Genomic DNA, 20,230 nt, shown 5'->3' with positions numbered 1-20,230 from the left:
ACCATCTCTAATCCATGGGCAAGATGACCCATGTGATTGCTTACCAACTTCCCTTTTCTTCCTAAAACTCAGCCCAGGGACTTCCCTGGTGGTCCAGTGGCTAAGACTTCACGCTCCCAATGCAGGGGGCCCGGGTTCGATCCTTGGTCAGGGAACTAAGATCCCGCATGCCGCAACGAAGATTCTGCATGTCACAACGAAGACCAGGTGCATCATGTATCACAATGTTCATTGCCGCACTATTTCAATAGCCAGGACATGGAAGCAACCTACGTGTCCATCGACAGATGAATGGATAAAGAAGATGTGGCACATATATACAATGGAATATTAGCCATAAAAAGAAACGAAATTGAGTTATTTGTAGTGAGGTGGATGAACCTAGAGTCTGGCATACAGAGTGAAGTAAGTCAGAAAGAGAAAAACAAATACCGTATGCTAACACATATATATGGAATCTAAAAAAAAAAAAAAATGGTTCTGAAGAACCTAGGAGCAGGACAGGAATAAAGATGTAGACGTGGAGAATGGACTTGAGGACACGGGGAGGGGGAAGGGTGGGCTGGGATGAAGTGAGAGAGTGGCATGGACATATATACACTACCAAATGTAAAACCGATAGCTAGTGGGAAGCAGCTGCATAGCACAGGGAGATCAGCTCGGTGCTTTGTGACCACCTAGATGGTTGGGATAGGGAGGGTGGGAGGGAGACACAAGAGGGAGGGCATATGGGGATATATGTACACGTATAGCTGATTCACTTTGTTATACAGCAGAAACTAACACACCATTGTAAAGCAATTATACTCCAATAAAGATGTTAAAGAAAAAAAACTCATGTTTTTTTTTAACATGTAAAGATGTTAAAAATAATAATAATAAAAGACGTGATGCAGCCAAATAAATAACTATTTAAAAAAAGAAAAATAAAGCTCAGCCCAATCTTTTTCAGACCTCCATGTCCTCTCCTGATGCTGGCATACTGGAAACACTGAACTTTCCTCTGGATCACCTTCTCCTTTAGTTGCCCATTGGTGTGCAGCACAGAGCCCTTTAACTGCACGGGCCTGGACTCCACCAGTAGCTGAGAGGTCCCAGGGAGCAGCCACCACCCTAGTGAGGGGTCTCAGGGAAGCGTGAGAGAGGATGACTCCAGCAGCAGCAGGGCACCGTGGGGGGCTCAGCTGGAATGGGCGGCAGGCATGTAGTTGCCTGTAAGGCCCAAGAAGAAAATACAAAGTCATTGTCCTCGTGAAGCCGTCCCCTAATGGCTCCCCAAGATGTCGGCCTCTTGTGAGGTCACACGGTATTTTGTACCAATTTTAGCCCATCCAGATGGCTTTGTATGGCGATTGTTTGTATGTAACTGTATTCGCTTCCTTTTGCTATATAACAAATTACCACAAGCTTAGCAGCCTAAAACAACACATATTTATTATCTCACAATTTCCATGGGGCGGGAGTCCGGGCACAGCTTAACTGGGTCCTCTGCTCAGGTGTCTCAAGCCTGCAATCAAGGTGTCATCTGGGGCTGTGGTCCCATCTGAGGCTTGGGCTCGCCTTCCAAGCTTATGTGGTTGTTGGCGGCATTGGTCTCCTTGCAGCTGTAGAACTCACGGCAACTTGCTTGTTCAAGGTCAACAGAAGAGCGTGTCCCACCCAGAATGAGCTTCCTTTTAACAGGTTTAAATTCAACTGATTTGGGACCTTAATTACACCTGTAAAACCCTTTCGCCTTTACCATATAATGCAATCTAATCATGGTTTTGTGACAGTCACACATCCATCATAATCACAGGTCTTGTCCACACTCAAGGGGAGAGGATTATACAGGGCACAGACCGGGGGAAGGAATCTTTTGGGCCATCTTAGAACTCTGCCTTGACCACAGTATGCCTGTCACTTTCCCAGCTAAATTTAAGCTTACTCTCCTTAGCACCTTTTTCTTGGACTTAACAGCACAACTTGTAATTATTTAGTTTGTATCGTTCTCTGCTTCTCTATACTCAGGGCCCAAAGTGACTGACTCAGGTAAGGTAATCAGGTCACACTCACTGACGAATGAATGAACCAGCCCAACTCCATTTACTGAGGCCTCCAACCAGAGATGAATTAGAGCCACAAACTAACAAAAAGCAATGAAATATAAAACTGGGAGGAGGTCAATCTTCTTGCAACCCTCCAGTTAAGACCTGGTGGAAAGGACAGGAAGAGCATCTGGAATGAAGGGTATGGGGCAGCTAGGTGCACACAGGGAGAGAAACTATTTGGAGGAGGGCGGTGGTATGAAGAGATATCAGGGAAGTCAAGAAGGCGGCCAAGGAGGTGGCCCTGTTGTGGGCCTCTCCTCATAGCTCCCAACCCACTTCTCCAGCCCAGCCATGTTTAAGTAGTGAGTCCAACCCACAATGTTTCTGTGAGTCCTCTGAGCTCCTAGTCCTCAGGCTCTGGAGAAAGAGCAAGGCCACCACTGTCCCCTGTGCTCCTGACCTCACCATGTACAGATGAATTCCTGGATAGAAACCAACACTCACCCTGCTAATCCTTCAAACTCTTGCAGATAAATTTGAATGCTGGCCCCGAAATGACTAAGGGCAGTTTATCTTTCTATTCAATGACTTGGCTGGAATCTATGCCATGTAACCAGATGGTCTTCTTTGAAATTTTCTGAAAAAGGACAACATAGGCTTGATGGTGGCCTAGGGAATCCTATAACAACTGCCACAGAACATGCAGAAGAGGGAGAGTCAAATGGCTCTGCTTCCATCCCTTCTGCTTTTTATGTTTTACTTAGAATCACAGAAATCTCAGAGCTGGAAGGGATCGATGAGGTCACCCAGTAGCACCCTACCCAACCCTAGCAGCCCTAACAGGCCATCAACCTGGGCTCTGGTGGAACATTTCCAATGCAAAGCAGTGTGTTCTGTGGTGGGAAAACTAATTGTCCCACACACCTGTCTGAAATCAACTCAACAAACATTCCGAAAATGCCTAGTGTTCCCCAGAATAAGCAAATGCCATATTTGGTATCCTGCTCTCACTCCCCACCTCCCAAGCTGTTGACAGACATCACTAATCAGTCATGGCACTCTTTCCTGCTGATGCTGGATGTGGCTTCAGAATCCTCAACAAAATGCTTCAGAAAGTCACCACTGATCAGTTTACATTGGCAAGAGAAATCAACTCATTTTCCAACTCTCTTCTTGGAGCTCGTCTTCAGTCAAAAACCACTTTCCTGTAACTCCTACTCATTGCTCCTAATCTGCCTTTAAAAGCAACAATTTTGTCCCTTCCTCCAAAAACAACCCTTACTTATCTAACTACATCTAAACTTATTCCCTACTTAAACCCTTGCAGGATCAAGGTCAGCTCCAAGGACAGGGTTACCTGGGAGAGAAAGGAGTTGAGCTCTAATTCTGGGACAGTCAGGTGCCCTCATAGTGTTTCAGGAAACCCTGGAGCCAAGAAGGCACTGGGGGCAGAGATGAGTGTGTGTGGCATGGGCCACGGAGCACTGTTCTGCCTGCGGGAACTGACTCCAGAAATGAGTCAGGCCAGCTTAGCACAGGAGTGGCTTTGGCAGAGCCTGGCTTTCAGGAGCTGGGGAAAGAAGAGGCAGGGGAAAGGAAGCAAGGGATAACGCGGTTGATGTAACAAGGGTACCAAAATCCAACTCAGAGGAAAACCCTCCAAATCACACTCATCATTTAGCATATGACTGCTGTCCCCCCATTTCACATCTTCTGCACACTTACCCACAATCACTCAGAAAACAAGACAGAGCTCTGTGTCATGTCTCTGGGGACTCCCCTTTCTCTCTCTTTCTTTCTCTCTCTCTCTCTTTTCTTTCTTTCTCTCTCTCCTTTTTCTTTCTTTCTTTCTTTCTTTCTTTTTCTTTCTTCATCAAATAGACAGAGCTCTGTGTCATGTCTCTGGGGACTCCCCTTTCTCTCTCTCTCTCTCTTCTTTCTCTCTCTTCTTTCTTTCTTTCTTCCTTTCTTTCTTTCTCTCTCTCTTTCTTTCTTTCTTTTTTCATCAAATAGACAGAGCTCTGTGTCATGTCTTCTGGGGACTCCCCTTTCTCTCTCTCTTTCTTTCTTTTTTCATCAAATATCTGTTGAAGATCTACATGACACCAAAGAGCAGGCTGGAGCTGGGGCCACAAAGTCTGTGAGTTCCTGACACCAAGGAACTCATAATATATCTATTTTGGTGGCAGGTATATAATTCCTTGAGAACCAAAACCAGTTATAAAGTATAAGCCACTTTTGTGTGTATTTTATCTCAGGAAATCATGACAAATTTAAAATCAAGATATACACTGAATCTGAAAAAGAATATATATACACACATATATATAACTGAATCACTTTGCTGTACACCTGAAAGCATACAACATTGTAAATTAACTATACTTCAATAAAGAAAATGGTAAAAATATCAAGATATTCACTATATTGATGAACTGAACTATTAAGCTTATCAAAAAGAAAAATTCAATAATTTGGCATTTTTTTCTAAGTACCAAAAATGAATCAACGTGTGCTATAGTGCTTCCAAAACAAGAAGATCTGGTGAGCTAAAGCTTCAGATTACCAAGTCCAGGCTCTGTCGAGTTCTTAGTACAAACCATCAGCTTCCTCAAGAGCTGTGAGTTCTCTTCCCTGCAGACATTCTATCATTCATCTACTCTCTCCTTCAGCCACTTTTCACTGAGCTCCTAAAATGTGCCTGGCATCAAGGATGGGAACTGACACAAAGGCAGCCAAGTATGGTGCAGGGAATTAGCCTAGGGTCTCCGGCCTACAGTCTCTACTCAACAAATATTTATTGTCAGTGAGGTGAGTGTCAAGATCAGGGTATACACCATTGTAAAGCAATTATACTCCAATAAAGACGTTAAAAAAAAAAAAAAGATCAGGGTATGCAGAGAGCGCCAAAATACCAGAGGGGCAATGGAAGGTCTCCTGAAAAATACTGTATCTGAGCCTCATCCTGAGGACAAGCAGGAAGCAAGGGATAAACCGCAAACCAGGTGAGGAGGGGTGAGGCTGAGGCCAGGCAGAGAGCTGAACATGTACACAAGGGTAGGACCAAGGTGGACGCTACCCACACGGGAGGGCCAGGACTTCATCTGAGGATGAGAGAAGCCACTAGCCATGTACGCCAAGGACCAAGGAGACAAGCTGGGCACTGTAGAAGGTCAACCAGGCCACAGGGGGCAAAATGGACCACGGAAGGCAGGGTTGAAAGCAGAGAGACTAGTTAGGGGGCTGGGAGAGCAGATCAGGAAGGAAAAAATTGATGGTCTGACCTCAGACTCTAAAACTGGGAATGAAAAGAGATGCAAGGACTTGAAAGGGGGTGAAGGGTAGAAGAGCCCAAATTTGACAGCTGATGATTACAGAGAGTGAGTGAGAGAGAGGGGTCTGGGAGGCCCCCAGTAGTACCCGAATATGATGGATGACTGTGCTCTTCATCCATATGCTGGATAGAGCCGTGAGGTGCTGGCCGGGGGATGAAGCTTCGGGTTGGGGTTTGGACATGGTGCACTGGGGACACCCAGGACACACCAGCTCCGCAGATTTGAGGTGCCGCGGAGTGACCTGGGCCTAGGGACCTCGTGCACATCAGTGGCTGGGGAAGTCACAGTGCCCAGAGAAAGAGCGGTGCCCTGCAGGAGGCTGGCCTAATCTACCAAGAGCCCTCAAAACTCCAAAAGGCAAGAATCTATGAACACAGAAACTGACATTTCCCCAGTAAATCCCAGCCAGGAAAATAACTTTAATCCATGTTTGAGGCTAGGTTTAAAATTTGCTTAAGACATTCTATTCTATCGTAAGCCTGGATTTGTAGGTAGAAACCCTATAAAGGACCATATATATGTGAGATAAGTTTATAGCCAAGGAAATAACAATTGTGATTCAAGGTACACCTTGTCAGCAGTTCCTCTGGAAAAGTCCACTGAACAAGGAGAGAAGAATGGAGTGCAGAGGCACATCTTCGATGTAAATAAAGTGGAAAAATTCCTGATGAACACAGAGCAACGAGATTCAGTCACGGAAAATTCCACACATAGGAATGGCCAAATAACTCTGTTTTTCTTTTTTCCTTCTCATCTCAGATAAAAGAAGAAGATGGGGGCTGCTAATGGAGAGGAAAATTCTGGAGAAATCTCTTTGGCTGAGACTATGACAGGGTGAAGTGCTCAAACGCATGACTGCACGAAATAGCAAGGGCTTTTAGGGGGTTTTTGGCGAGGGGGTTGGGCTGTTTTTTTTTTTTACCTTGGTCTGCAAACTGGCCTGAATTTCTGGAGGGCTATGACTCTACATGGAACGCAAGGTGAATTTTAAAGAAGCATCTTATCAATCCAGGAACACGTCAAGCTTAAAATACGATAATAATATTAAGTTAAACCATTCAGCTTTGCCATTTCCACGGTAAAAAAAAAAAATGGTCGTGGACTTCCCTGGTGGTCCAGTGGTTGAGAATCCGCCTGCCAATGACACGGGTTCGAGCCCTGGTCCGGAAAGATCCCACATGCCGCAGAGCAACTAAGCCCGTGTGCCGCAACTACAGAAGCCCGTGTGCCTAGAGCCCGTGCTCCGCAACAAGAGAAGTCACCACAATGAGAAGCCCGCGCACCACAACGAAGAGTAGCCCCGACTCGCCACAACTAGAGAAAGCCCGCACACAGCAACGAAGACCCAACGCAGCCAAAAATAAATTTAAACAAAAAAATTTTTTTTTAAATGGTCACATATCAGCAATTTTACATGATTTGGCCTAATGATGCTCCAGGTCGGGGATAATGTTGACCATGTAGACCTAGCCGTGTATTGCTTCATAAAGACTATCCTGTGAAGTGCTTCTGTTACTACTTAACAGAATTGAACAGAATTAATCACTGATTTTTACTTCATTTTTTTTTTAAATGGTCACATATCAGCAATTTCACATGATTTGGCCTAATGATGCTCCAGGTCGGGGATAATGTTGACCATGTAGACCTAGCCGTGTATTGCTTCATAAAGACTATCCTGTGAAGTGCTTCTGTTACTACTTAACAGAATTGAACAGAATTAATCACTGATTTTTACTTCAGAAAAATTAAAACTTGAAAGAAAAGCCTCATTCGTTCTAAGGTAAACTTACCAAAATAAGTGTCATCTAATTATAGGGAAAAAATACCTTGCAAGGGAGTGAAGAGGAAAGCCAAAATCATGTTTAAAGCTGGAAGTACTCATCTAGAGTTAGATGCTAAAGGCAGATACCCTGCTTGCCGCCCAATGTGGCGAAGGGCTCAGGGTCATGCATGTTGCCTGCCTCACCTGCAGTCTAACCCAGCACCTGCCTCTCTCACCTGAGAACCCAGAGGAAAAACAAAGGGCACTTTGCCCCATCAAAGTTCAGGACCCGGCTCTGGCCTTCCCTCGCTTCCTCACCCACCTGACTCCATGTTCCTGCACGCAGTGCTGCAGACTGAGGGCCTGGCAGGACCCAGAGCATAAGCGATGATGATTCCGATGAGTTCGCACTTCCAGAAAAATAGCAGCACAACCAGAAGCCTCCAAACCCCCTTCTTACCAACCTACCCAAATGACCAATGAGAAGCACAAGTGAAGAAGAGATTCCACGAGCCCTGAGATTGGGGTAACAACCACACACCACGGCCTTTGAGGGGTCCATCTAGATACACCGGAGACTGCAGCTGGCCGTGGGGAATGGTGTGTCCAGCAACCAGCTCCCTCTCCTGGGAGAAAGTCCTGGAGAAAAGCTGGGCAAGTCCGCAGTATCCCATGGTCATGCGGGCCACAGGAAAGACATAAAGTACCCCAGCATGAGTCCATTTTTGGCCCCTGTGCCTGAACAGGCTGGGAGAGGAAAGACATAAGTGCAGCTCTAGACTATTCTCTCTGACCCATTTCTTTAAGAGGGGTGCAGGCCTGACACAGGGTGAGGACGGCAAGGGCGGCAAGAGGGGCCACAGATGGGACACTCAGAGCACTCGGGGTGACCCTTCTGTCACCACACACCAACAGCAGCAGCAGAAGTGACTCAGCCTCCCTCCCCAAGCAGGGAGGGCTGTGGCTTTCCTGCCCTGACCAAATCCCTCACAGCAGGTGTGTGGCTGGTTCAACCTGGAGGCCATGTCCCCAACAGCGTGCCAGGTGTGTGAGCAGAAAGGTCAGGCCGAGGTGAGATACACCAGGGCACAAAGAACATTAGACACCAAACGCAGAGGTCTCAAAAACTACAGCGGAGAAGAAAAACAAATAAACAAACAAAATGTGGAGACCACGGCCCATGGCTATGAGTGGCCCAGCTTCTCCAGCCATTCCCAGCCCACACGCCACAGCTGGTGAACGCCCAGAACTGACAGACCAAGTCTCCAGCAGGCGTGCTACTCATCTAAGTCCTCAAAGGAAGAGTTTTGACATGCAAACACAGAGGAAGAGGAAGCTAACTCTCCCTCAGGGAAAAGGTCCTCACCCATGAGCCTGACTGTTTTAACCAAGCGGTTGCCACAACTGAGGAACCCAGGCCCCAAGACACAGAGTGTTCCCTGATTGAAACAAAACGAGGAGGGCAAGAGAGACCTTTCTTAGATGACATTCTCAAACCAAGTTTACAAAATAAACAGGAAAAAGACCCAAGAGAATCCTTTCATCCTTTCATGTGGTAAATACCAGACCCAATTCAAAAATGAATAAATAAGAAAAAAAAATACAAACACACATGGGGGGATATGCATAAAATTCTGTAACAAACAAGAAGGAAATGGACATTGCACACAAGAGTTAGATGGAGAACTTGCAAAGGATTTGTCCCGGGGCCATGAAAGAGCATGCAGGCAATAGTTTTGAATTTTTAAAAAAGGATGTCAATTCTTCCCAAATTAATGGACAAAATTAACACAATGACAACTAAAATTTACAAGCCACTTTATAAAAATGACTATAAAATTGGTCCGTAGGAATAAGTGCACCCTAATGACCAGGAATGACAAAGATTACAAAAAAATGATCACCCCCGGCCTGGGGTAAATAAGCAGAAATGGAGATCACTGGTGGAAACAAATTCACACATCCCTGGAGGGCAATTATTCAAGCAAAAGCAACACAAAAATGTACATACCTTTGAACCCAACAACTCTAAGCAACAGATATTTACTTCTCACAGTTCTGGAGGCTGAATGTCGAAGCTCAAACTGTCCACAGAGTTGCTTTCTCCTGAGGCCTCTCTCCTTGACTTGTAGATGGCCGTCTTCTCCCCGTGTCTTCACATCATCTCCCCCTGGACAGATCTGTGTCTCAATCTCTTCTTCTTATAAGGATACCAGTCATACTGGATCAGCGCCCAATGATCTCATTTGAACTTAATTACCTCTTTAAAGGCTCTATCTTCAAATACAGTCATGTTCTGAGGTATTGGGGGGGTCCAATGTCGACATATGAATTTGAGGGGTGCATAATTCAGCCCATTACAGGTAGTTACTGCATTAATATCATTGATTATTATTGATAACAAATGTCATACCTACAATTCAGTCTTTTACTTACACCTTTCTATGAGCTCTTTAAGCTTCACAACACTCCTATAAAGAAGGTATTATCTCCCTTTTACAGGTGAGGGAGCAGCGGTTTAAAGAAGTTACAGAATTGTGCCAAGGTCTAGGAGCCATCACAAAGCCAGCTGCCAAGGTCCACCGCTCCCTTCCAGGAGACGTGGTTGACAACATATGTACAGGACACCTCATTTTTGTAAAAGGCATGTGCAAAGCAAGTATGTCCATGGGTGGGTAGAATATGGTCTTCGTTTTGGGGGATTATGGGTGATTTTCATGTTTTTCCTTTTATGCTGTTTGCTTTTCAGACAATTGTGTGCTCACAAATTATACAATAAAAAGTTATAAAAGCTATTTCTGTTTTAAGAAAAATATCTACATCACTCAGTTTTTACAGTTTTCTTGTCAGCCATGTCCATCTTTGGCCACCTTTACGTCACTGGCCTTGATGCTCTGACACTCTCATCTCTGCAGGTTCAATTTGGCCCAATGGGTTGCTAATTTGTGCCAGCCAACATGACTCCTTACTGAAAATGTCCCCTGTCACATTGACTGACCAAGAGGAGAAACATCAAGTGAAGGAAGATTCTGCCCTTGACACTGGTCTCAACTTCCCCCTCCCCGGGGGGCTGGTGACAAAGACTACTAGGACACTTGTGCTGTTGTGTCATCCACACGACTGGCCATGTGGCTGCCATGATTGATTCCTGAAGCCTTGACCCGGCAAGAGGTAAGAAAGAGGAAGTTTCCTCCGAGACAGTCCGGTGCACCTCAGGACTAGGGTAAGGGGGTGGAGGAGAGTCAGGCCAGGCTGGAGGGTAGAAAACACAGCAGCCAAGGGATGCTTGATTCAGGAAGTAAGCAGCTCTCCCCCTACTGTGCTCATCTCCTCACCTTGATGCCAGTTTGGGCCCCTCCCTACCCTCCCCATCTATAGTCTGAACCCAACCTCTGCTCTCCTCTTTTGCTCTGAAATGTCAAAAGATAAACTTTTAAGTTTTCCTGGGATGGAGGATGTTAGTTTAATCATCATTTGATTACCATCTGATCATTTTGTATCACTGCCTGGTTCCTGGTGAGGTAGATGCCAACGAAAGCTATCTGACCACAAGTCCTGATCCTCATTAACAGACTCCCTAATACACAAGGCATTTCCCCCCATTAGTTTAAGTGATATTTGGCAAGGCACTGAAATTCTCTGGTTCCGGTTTTTCCGAAGACACCTGAAATCTGGATTTTTTTATGTCAAATCTCCCAACTTTTAAATGTTGACAACCATTAAAACGTTTTTAAAAAACACAGGAGCAAACAAAATATCTGCAGTTTTCTCCTAAAATGCAAAGGTTGAGCTAAAGGAGCTCTAAGATCTTATCCAGCTCTGATAATGACTAAGGTGCTTTAGGATTAATGGGTACTTTGCTTTAGGTGAAATGATCAAATCTAATTTTTCCATGTAAAACTAGCCCTTAAGAGGCAGCTTCCCTGGAGGTATAGCCAGAAAAGGCAACTGGTCTCACTGATCCTACTTATCTCTTTCTCTTTTCTTCCCCAAAGCAGATCACCTATATGCAATTCTAAACACGTAAGACGCTTTCCATACAGCATATAGTGGTTCAGAGGCAGCACCTCTCAGGGAGCTTCTCCAGGACAGAGCTGTATCCTGGTTTTATCGGCTCATTCCCAGGGACTGACAGGGCCCATCGTGAAGGCTCAGCATGTGTGCGGAAAGTTTAAGTTCCCAGGAATATAGCTCTCAAGGTCCGACTTCAATAAGAATAATTGTGAGATATAAAATTCCACTATACATATATATTAAATACTGGTAATCACACACACACAAACCCTTTAGATCATTAGCTATAGCCGTCCAAAAATAATGTCGGATAAATATTATTTCTACATGTGGTGCATTTAAGACCTCTTCCCAGCACCCGGCTCACATTTTTGCAGAGCGCTAGGCTACACCATAACTCAAAAACTATCTTTACCTATCAGCAGATACATCCTCAACACCGAGCAACAGATTCCTGGGCCTTAAAAAAAAAAAGAGCTGACAGAGGGCTGAGTGCAAAAATAAAGATAATTTAAACGGGTCCTAAAAGCAGATGTGGAAAGGACTGGGTCCTCCAAATGCTCTTGTTTCCTTTGCATCCGGGGGCCTCACACATGGTCACATAGAAACTGAGGAAACTTCATGAAGGGCATGCTCCTCCACAGCACTGTGACAACTGGCCCACCTTACGGCTTGTAAGAGAGGTTTTCAACGCTGTCTGGACCCAGTTTTGAGGCTCTGGTTAGAAGTCAGTCAGTCCCCTTCTCCAGCAGCCCAAGTCCACACTCCCAACCCGCAGCCATGTGGGCTTCTCACATGCCAGAGCCCCGGGGCCCACTGACATAATGCAAACTGGCCAATCCTAAACCTGCTCACCCCACCTTATGTGGAAACCACAACAGAGGTGCCTGCCCTCGCCCTCCACTCTGCTTCCCCCGAGTGGCCCAGAGCGGGCATGACGTGTTCTCCCCGGGGAACGGTGAGTTACAAAACTAAAAACCTCTTCCCAGTTTCTCTCTCTTGATCTGCAACAGGCCTCACCATCCTTCACCCAAGGTAATTTGGTTAAAATGAGGTGGGACAAAGAGGCAATTCAAAGGTTGTCCTTGATTGCAAATGTCTGGTGGCTGCCGGCAGCTGATCACAACCTAAAAAAGCCTACATGCCTTCAAGGTCAGGAAGGGGTAACTCAACATGTGGGCTGGGGAAAAACGATAGTTTCCTTGTATCAAAACACAAAAGTCACAGCCTAAGAAATCTGTCCTTTACATCCCTCAGAAGTACACTTTCCTGGCACGGGCTTCAGCCAGATACGTCCAAACGTGCTGATGTGTGTGCACACAGTGCCCTGGTTACCCCGAGTCTTCTGAGACTCAGCGGAAGTGGGGTGGGCATGCAAAGGCCCCTCGGCTGCATGGAAAGCAGGACGTCTTGTAATAACCTGAAAGGGAGGGAGTGCTCGCTCGTTTCCCAGGTAACAGATGGTAGCCGTCTGGCCTCCAATAAATAGACATCACTGGAAAATCAAAATCAGAAGGCAAGGTCTCGGTGGTGGCAATGGAAACTCAGAGGCAAGTAAGGGTCTTACCTCGGTGGCATTTTCTTCAGGGACAGAGAAGCAGCAGGTTCTCCCTTGGCTGTGCTTGGGAGTTCTGATTCTCAAGCATTCGTTAACTGCTTTTGGTACCTTTCCAGGGCAGATCAGAACACTGCAGATTAAGAAACCACTGCACACACTGGGGCGGAGAGCCTAGCTGAAGTACCTGTGTCAACACCATCTTTCATTACCGCCAAGTACCACTGACACAATTCACCATTTGGGACCTTGCACAACCACTGAGCTTACCCTGCCCCTATGCAATGATGCACTCGGCGGCAGGAAGGCCCTCTCTCCCTCCAGCCAGACCACCACCGGGCTGCTTACTGGAAGGCTTTCTTCGCTGGGCTGAGTTTTTCCTTCCCAAGTCCCTCTATGTGGCAGGCACGAGTAACCTGCAGGCACAAAGGCAGGCCTTTCTCTCTTGCTGTGTCCCCTTAGAGTCCAGGAATCCAAACACCCACTGTGCCAGCCTCCCTAGCAGCTACAGGCAGCCATGCAACCCAGTTCTAATCCATGGGAGGTCTGCGGTGGGCTCCTGATGAGAATTTTGCTTTCCTGATAAGAGGGGGCTGACCACCGCTGGCAGAGCCACCCTCCTCGCCACAGCCTTGAATGCAGATGAACAAAGATGCTCACACTGACGATGGCTGTATAAAAATGCACACATACACTCCTAGGTAAGGGTCAGAAGAAAATAAAGATAAACATGTAGATCGTTATTAGTTCCATACAGGTGTGTGTAGGTCTGTGCATTCATACCAGTACCCACTGGAGAAGACTTTTTTTTTTTAAGTTAAAATGATGCATACTTTAAACCTCGCAAAAAATACGCTGTCAGTTTGGACCCATTATTCAGAATTAGGCCATTTTAGGTGTATTTCTTTCCATGTGGTTCAACTTATGAGCATGCATGGTATAAGTAACCTGGAAAATAAAATAGAGGAATTGCTCCCACCCTTATTCCTGTGCTGTCCCCTCTTCCAGGTGTTGGGCCAGTGTGGGTGGAAATGTAAGGATGAGAATCAAGGCTTGTATGCATTTCTTCAGACACAGAAGGACAGCTGCATTTGGAGGCAACACAGCAGGACAAAGTTTATGGTTAATTTGGTACACGTACCATAAGAGTTTCCATATAAATGTTTTAATCATACTGAGACTAGAAATCATAAAATTCATCCATAAAGCATCTCTGCTGACAGTTTGTAATGAGGACCTACCACACACCCAGGGAAAGATGGAAGGCAGACAAAAGGAGGTGCCTCCCCAGCCTCACAAACACCGTGGAGCTGAGAAACTGAGGCTGAGGAACCCTCTCTCACACACACACTTGGCATTTATCAAAATGAACAGAAACAATTAACACTGACTTAAAAATACGTCCCTAAAAAATTTTTTTAATGAGCCCTCAGTTTTCCCTTTTGCTTTTGCCCTTGTTGTAGTGGCTCTCCAGGAGCAGAGAAAATGGGGACGGATTCAGAGAGTTCGAGGTGCTGGGTCACAACTCAGAACGCAAGGAACCTTCTCAGGGTAAAACACAACAGGACGCTGCAGGAGACTGTTTCGTTTTGCCTGCCTCATTCAGCTCTAACCAAGGACGTTTGATATTAAATCACACGTTTCGTGTATTTTTCCTTCATCCAAGGGAAAGAAAAGGAGGTATTTCTTTTTCCTTGTATGAACACGGAGTTGTGGAGTTACAGGCACAGATGCAGAAGGGGGAACAGAACCTTGATCAGTCATGATGCGCCCCAGTGCCTGGCCACGGTCCTTGCTCGACTTCACCCTAGAGGAAGTGATTTTTTAGGCAAACACTCAACCTCCTTGAGACTCAGATTTTTCAACTGCGAAATGAAAATAATATTGAACTATATTAAATTTTTCATTTGGTAAGTCAAAACTGTTGATAACAGCTATGTCATATGGTCCAACCTAATAATTCCTGCCCTGCCTATTCACAGATTTTACGGAATCAAATAAAATTATTTATATGAAGGTGCAAAAAATACTCGAACTCTGAAAAGAGCATTAACTTTATGAACTGGAACGGTAATCAGTGCTTCAAACACCACACAGGCACCACTTTGTAAAAAATGAAATTACGGATGCTGCAAGCTTTCAGCATCCTTCTTTAAAATGCAAATTCTGGGCCCACCCCAGACCTACCAAGTCAGAAACAGGAGGACCTGGTGAGGAATGTGCGCTCCTACAGGAACTCCCAGTGATAACCCAAGTCGGTGACAATATTTTTCCCAGGAAATAACTGGCCTCTTCGGTTTTGAGGGGCTTTCTGTTCAAATTCAGGCCTTACCCAAGCCCACTTGGTGTGTACCTTTCCTCACCAAATAAAAGAGATTATAAAGAACCTAGTGTGGGGCTTCCCTGGTGGTGCAGTGGTTGAGAGTCCGCCTGCCAATGCAGGGGACACGGGTTCGTGCCCCGGTCCGGGAGGATCCCACATGTCGCGGAGCGGCTGGGGCCCGTGAGCCATGGCCGCTGAGCCTGCGCGTCCGGAGCCTGTTCTCCGCGAGCGGAGAGGCCACAACAGTGAGAGGCCCGTGTACCGCAAAAAAAAAAAAAAAAAAAAAAAAAAAGAGAGAGAGAGAACCTAGTGTGCAGAATATTCTTTTCTTAATAACTGGGAAGAGACTACAGGTGAAGTCAGTAAAATGAACTCAGTCACTGATTAGTTACGAGGAATCGATAAAACCTGAAGGGGTCTTCTTTTGCTACAGGATGTCTTCATCTCCTTACTCCATGACCAAATCTTTCAAAAAGTTCTCAGTATTGAAGCTCCTGGAGGTGACCCCAGACCCTCCTTGCAGCAGGGGCTGGCCGCCCCATGCCCGGCGTCACTTACCCCTCAGAATGTAGTTCTGATAGTTCTGATCTGCCTCAGCTCCCACCTTGATCAAACAAGTCAGACCTTCAGCCACTACAAATTCATGCACCAAATCCTTGTCATCCTGGCAGGAAACAGGGAAAGAGAGAAAAAAAAAAAAAAAAAAAGACTTCAAATACTGTCCCGGTCCATCCTCCATCCAGGCTGTGCTGTGAAAACTATGTACAAGCCTTTGACGCCAGACCGCGACCTCTGAAGATTGTTCTGCTCTATTCAAATGAGGCATCTTAACTGTTGCCAGAGGAATTTTACAGCCAGTCTTCACATCGTTGTTTGCCAAAGACCAATTATTGCCTTCTGGGCAATCTAATAAAGATAAAGCAAATGAATCCCCCGACTGTCAGGAATACTTATAGTGATCTGTTTTTCATTCTTTAGAAATCACCAGGCTCCATATCTCCACAGGTCCCGAGGGACCAGCCACATGAAGCCTGCTGGGTTTCAACACAGGAAACACTGGGCTGCAGCACAGACCATCGTGTAAAGGATTCAAAGCAACTCACGTCTTTCAAAAGACAGTCCCTAAAGATGGTTACAAGCATCTCGCAAATGGTATCTGAGAAAGTAGGGGAGCAGTTTCTCCACCTCCCAAGTTGTGCAGCTTGCAGGACAAGCAAGGAGGCAGAGCACAGAAGCAGCCGTGTGTCTGGAGCAGCTACACTGTCGCTCAAAAGAGCCACGGCGGTCACCCTGAAGACCAGATCACAGAAGGCAAGACCTGGAAGGAATCGCAGGAGTCATCTAATCTGGTGGTTCTCAAAGAGAGGTCTCCAGACCCACAAGCACCTGAGCATCACCTGGAAACTTGTTAGAAATGCAAAATACCCAGCCCCACCCTGATTTACTGGATAGGAAACTCCACAGTGGAGCCCAGCAACCTGTGCTTAAAAAGCACTGCAGGGGATTCAGAGGTGCTCAGATCCTTCTCACCTCTGACTCCCTCACATCAGGATCATCTGCAGAGCTTTAAAAAGGAACAGGAAGCAGGTCCCTGCCCAGATGGGTTTAATCTGAATTTCTGGGGTGGGGCCCAGTCTCTGCTATTAAATTCCCAAGGAAATCCTAAAGGGCAGCCAGTTCAAGAACCACTGATCTAATCCTACCTTCCCTTTACAGATGAAGACTCAGAGGGGCAAAACTTTGGCCAAGATGACCTAACTATGGTCCAGCCAGCCCCCAAATCCGGTCCTTTGCCTGGAGTACCAAGTTCCATGGAGCTCTATGAGAGGGATTTTTCCACTACTGTTTCAGGAGATTTCCTCAGTTGGACACTGCCTTGTCTCAAACACAGCTAGGATACATTCATCTTCAATTATAACAACAGAGCAGAAATAAAAAACCTCAGTGATGTAAATAGTAGAAAGCTTAATGGAATAATGAAAGGTTATTATTATAGGAATGGTCAGCAACCATGGTTTATCTCCAAAAAAGAAAAAATAATTTAGACAAACTGGCATAATTCTCCCATCTCCACATTGAAATCAGCCCCTCATTTTAATTTTATGGCATTTTCCAATTGTATGGAAGGAGGATGTGAGCTAACGAGGAGGTGGGGAGAGGCAAGCAGGGGGCAGGCCAGGCAAATGCTCCCTTTGAACCAAGAACACACTCAACATTCAGAGGGCACTGGGGGGAGGGGGGAGCACTGCTGTGCCCCGAAGGTAATGAAAGACAGCTGTGTTAACTCAGACTTTAAGATAATCATGGCGTTGGAAGCAAGAGAAAATGGGACAATATCATGAGTTTTTGGAAGATTACTTTACATTCATATGTATAAAGGAAATAAAAATAATTCTCCCTCCATCCATATTCTTTTCCACCAGCATATGTGAAAAGTGAACATTTAGATGAGCTCATGTCTAGTCAGAAAGTTTTTCCAAGCATGTAACAAATGTTTATTACTTTAAAACTAGATTCACACATGACTTCATGGTGAAAAAGTGAGAACAAGCTCTCAAGAAACCACTCAAGCTAATCACTAATATTAATATAGCAGAGAGCTGACTGTCTGGAAAAGGCACTTGGAAAAAACACTGGACAGTGTTTATAAAAATAATTCAGAACCTAACTAATATTTATGCACATATGTAGATAAGACACTTAGAAAATAAAAGTGTATGAATGATTAATGTAGAAAATATCTTCCAAATTGGCAATGTACAAGATTTTGAACACACATCTTGAAGTACACAGGCATTAATAAATGATTTTTAAAACACTGGTTTTTAACTAGAGTGAAGTCAGCATGTTAACACTAACTGATATGAGATTATCCTTGAATTACAGAATTCTCTATAATAGCCATATTTTAACCTGTGATCATTTTTTTAAAATGCCTATTAGTCAAGGAATATTCAACTCAATCCAAATGACCAATGGTTCTGTTTTTACACCCTTACACTCTAGTTCCAAAAAGAACCTCCACATCCAGAAAACGTAAGACATGATGGAGGTGCAGACCGGTGGGTGTGGGAGAAGGTGATCTAAGCCCCAGACAGCCTGCAGCCTGTGGAATCCACCCAATACTCAAAGCAACCCTGCCCTGTGTGTTAGAGCTGTTTTGTGCACAGGTCTGTGGTCTTCCAAACAGATTAAACTTTTGGTAGCAAATGGCTTCTTTCTTGCCTACATAATGCCAACAAAGGCTGCTCAAGAATATTTGTTTGCTGAATAAGTGGTAGAAACAGCATCCTGGAGAATTCATAGAGACAACACTACAGAACAAGCATGGTGAGGGGATGTGAAACAAGACCGACATGTGTTTATTTTATCTTTTAACTTTGTCACCATGGAAAACTTGAAACATATACAAAAGAAGACAGAATAATTTAGTGAACTCCAGGTGCCAATCAACTCATATCAATCCTGTTCCATCTATCACCCCACCCTGTCTGCTGCCATATTAATTTGAAGCAAATCCCAGACATCATATCATTTAATCCATAAATATTCCAATATGTACCTCCAAAGAACAGAAAGTCTTTTTTAAATTGTGTACTCATAATAAAAAAATTAATACTTTCTTAATATTATCAAATGTCCAGTCGGTGACCAATTCCAACTGTCTCAAAAATAGTGTTTTAAATTTTGTAGTAGGATCCAAATAGGAGCCACATGTGGCAATTAGCTGATATAACTTTTAAATGTCTTTTATTGCATCTCTTTTTTTCCCTTGAAATTTGTGTGTTGAAGAAACTAGATCATTTGTCCTACAGAGTAGTATATAGTCTGGATTTTGTTGATTACATGCCTTCTGTGTGGTTTAACATGTGCCTCTGTCCTAGGTCATCTGTATATTGGTTACTGCATAGAAAGGCAGGATCAGATCCAGAGTTGATTTTGTTGGCTTGACCACATCCTCAATGGCAGTGCAAGTTTCCATGAGAAGGCATGTAATATCTGATTGTATATCACTTCCATCATGTCAGCACATACTGATGCTTGATACCTAGATCCATTAATTCATTCAGGGTTGCAAAATTCTGACATTCTAATTGATACTCTAATTACATCACTCCTTCTTACTTGCAAGCTAGAATATTTTAAAAGCAAAACTTCTCAACTAAACTTTTGATTATCCTAAAGTTCATTCAGGAAAAAGTAAGATAAATGTCTGATTCTAAAATTTTACCCATTTTTCAAAATAACGTGCTGGTTCACCACCATCTTCCTTCCACTGGTGACCAATTCATTGTTATTCTTTAGTATTATTATGAACTCATCAATGCAGATTAACCTGATGTGTTTTAATCCACTGTAATTATCATCCTTATTGATGCTTAATTGTCCATCTTCAGCCAGCCAGTGGGAGACCCTTCAATGTGCTCCCGAGTTCCTTTGGCAATAATCCTAGTAGTATTTGATAGCTACCTTGCTATCTGCATAATAATATGTTCCAGGTTTATTTTACCCGTTTCCTATGCCAGACTTGGAGTCAGCTATTTCTCCAAGGAGCTCTGGTTCCTTTCTGTATTTTAAGTCCACAATCTCGGTGCTAGTGGTGCTTTTTGCTAATGGGTTCGTCATTGCTTCTAATCCTCTTCAATAAACTTAGTGCTAGAAATATGCTTTGTTGCAAGTTTGTTAAGATAATAAACACCCTGGGTTCATTCCGATACTTCCAATTAAATTCAGGAATCCAGAGTTTTTTAACCTAACCCTTCTATCTTTCTATCAACTTTCTTCCACACACCAAGAATCTAAGTCCTTAAGAACTCTAAGAATGACAAAATTAGAACACACACACACATACAAACACACACACACACACAAGTATCAGAAGAACAATACCAACACTACCACCAGCAATATGATTATTATAAACAGTCGATTTTCGTGTGTGTGTGGGTTCTCTTTCTTCGTAGAGTATATCCTACCCAGGGTACACAAACTGCAGTGTTTTAAAGTCACTTGGAATGGCTCTTCTCTGTGTGGTTCTGCCACCAACTCAATGAGGTGAACACAGGTTTCAAAAGAAGTCAAAGCTGGGCTTCTCTGGTGGCGCAGTGGTTGAGAGTCCGCCTGCCGATGCAGGGGACACGGGTTCATGCCCCGGTCCGGGAAGATCCCACATGCCGCGGAGCGGCTGGGCCCGTGAGCCATGGCCGC

General features: G+C 44.7%; 1 protein-coding gene across 14 annotated transcripts in view; it reads right to left on the bottom strand.

Moving 5' to 3' along the window:
- FHOD3 (formin homology 2 domain containing 3) overlaps nucleotides 1-20,230 on the bottom strand; it is a 546,814-nt gene that overhangs the window by 313,413 nt on the left and 213,171 nt on the right. For all 14 annotated transcript variants that reach the window (XM_055080580.1, XM_055080572.1, XM_055080570.1 and 11 more), the window contains exon 5: nucleotides 15,581-15,686. Coding sequence is in view for 13 of the 14 variants with exons in the window: in XM_055080572.1 (XP_054936547.1) it covers nucleotides 15,581-15,686 (106 nt within the window). In the remaining variant the exon portion in view is untranslated. The remainder of the gene's footprint in view (nucleotides 1-15,580; nucleotides 15,687-20,230) is intronic.

Source organism: Physeter macrocephalus, chromosome 19 (assembly GCF_002837175.3).
Source record: "Physeter macrocephalus isolate SW-GA chromosome 19, ASM283717v5, whole genome shotgun sequence".
Lineage (NCBI taxonomy): Eukaryota > Metazoa > Chordata > Mammalia > Artiodactyla > Physeteridae > Physeter > Physeter macrocephalus.
This window is presented reverse-complemented; position numbering and strand designations above follow the sequence as displayed.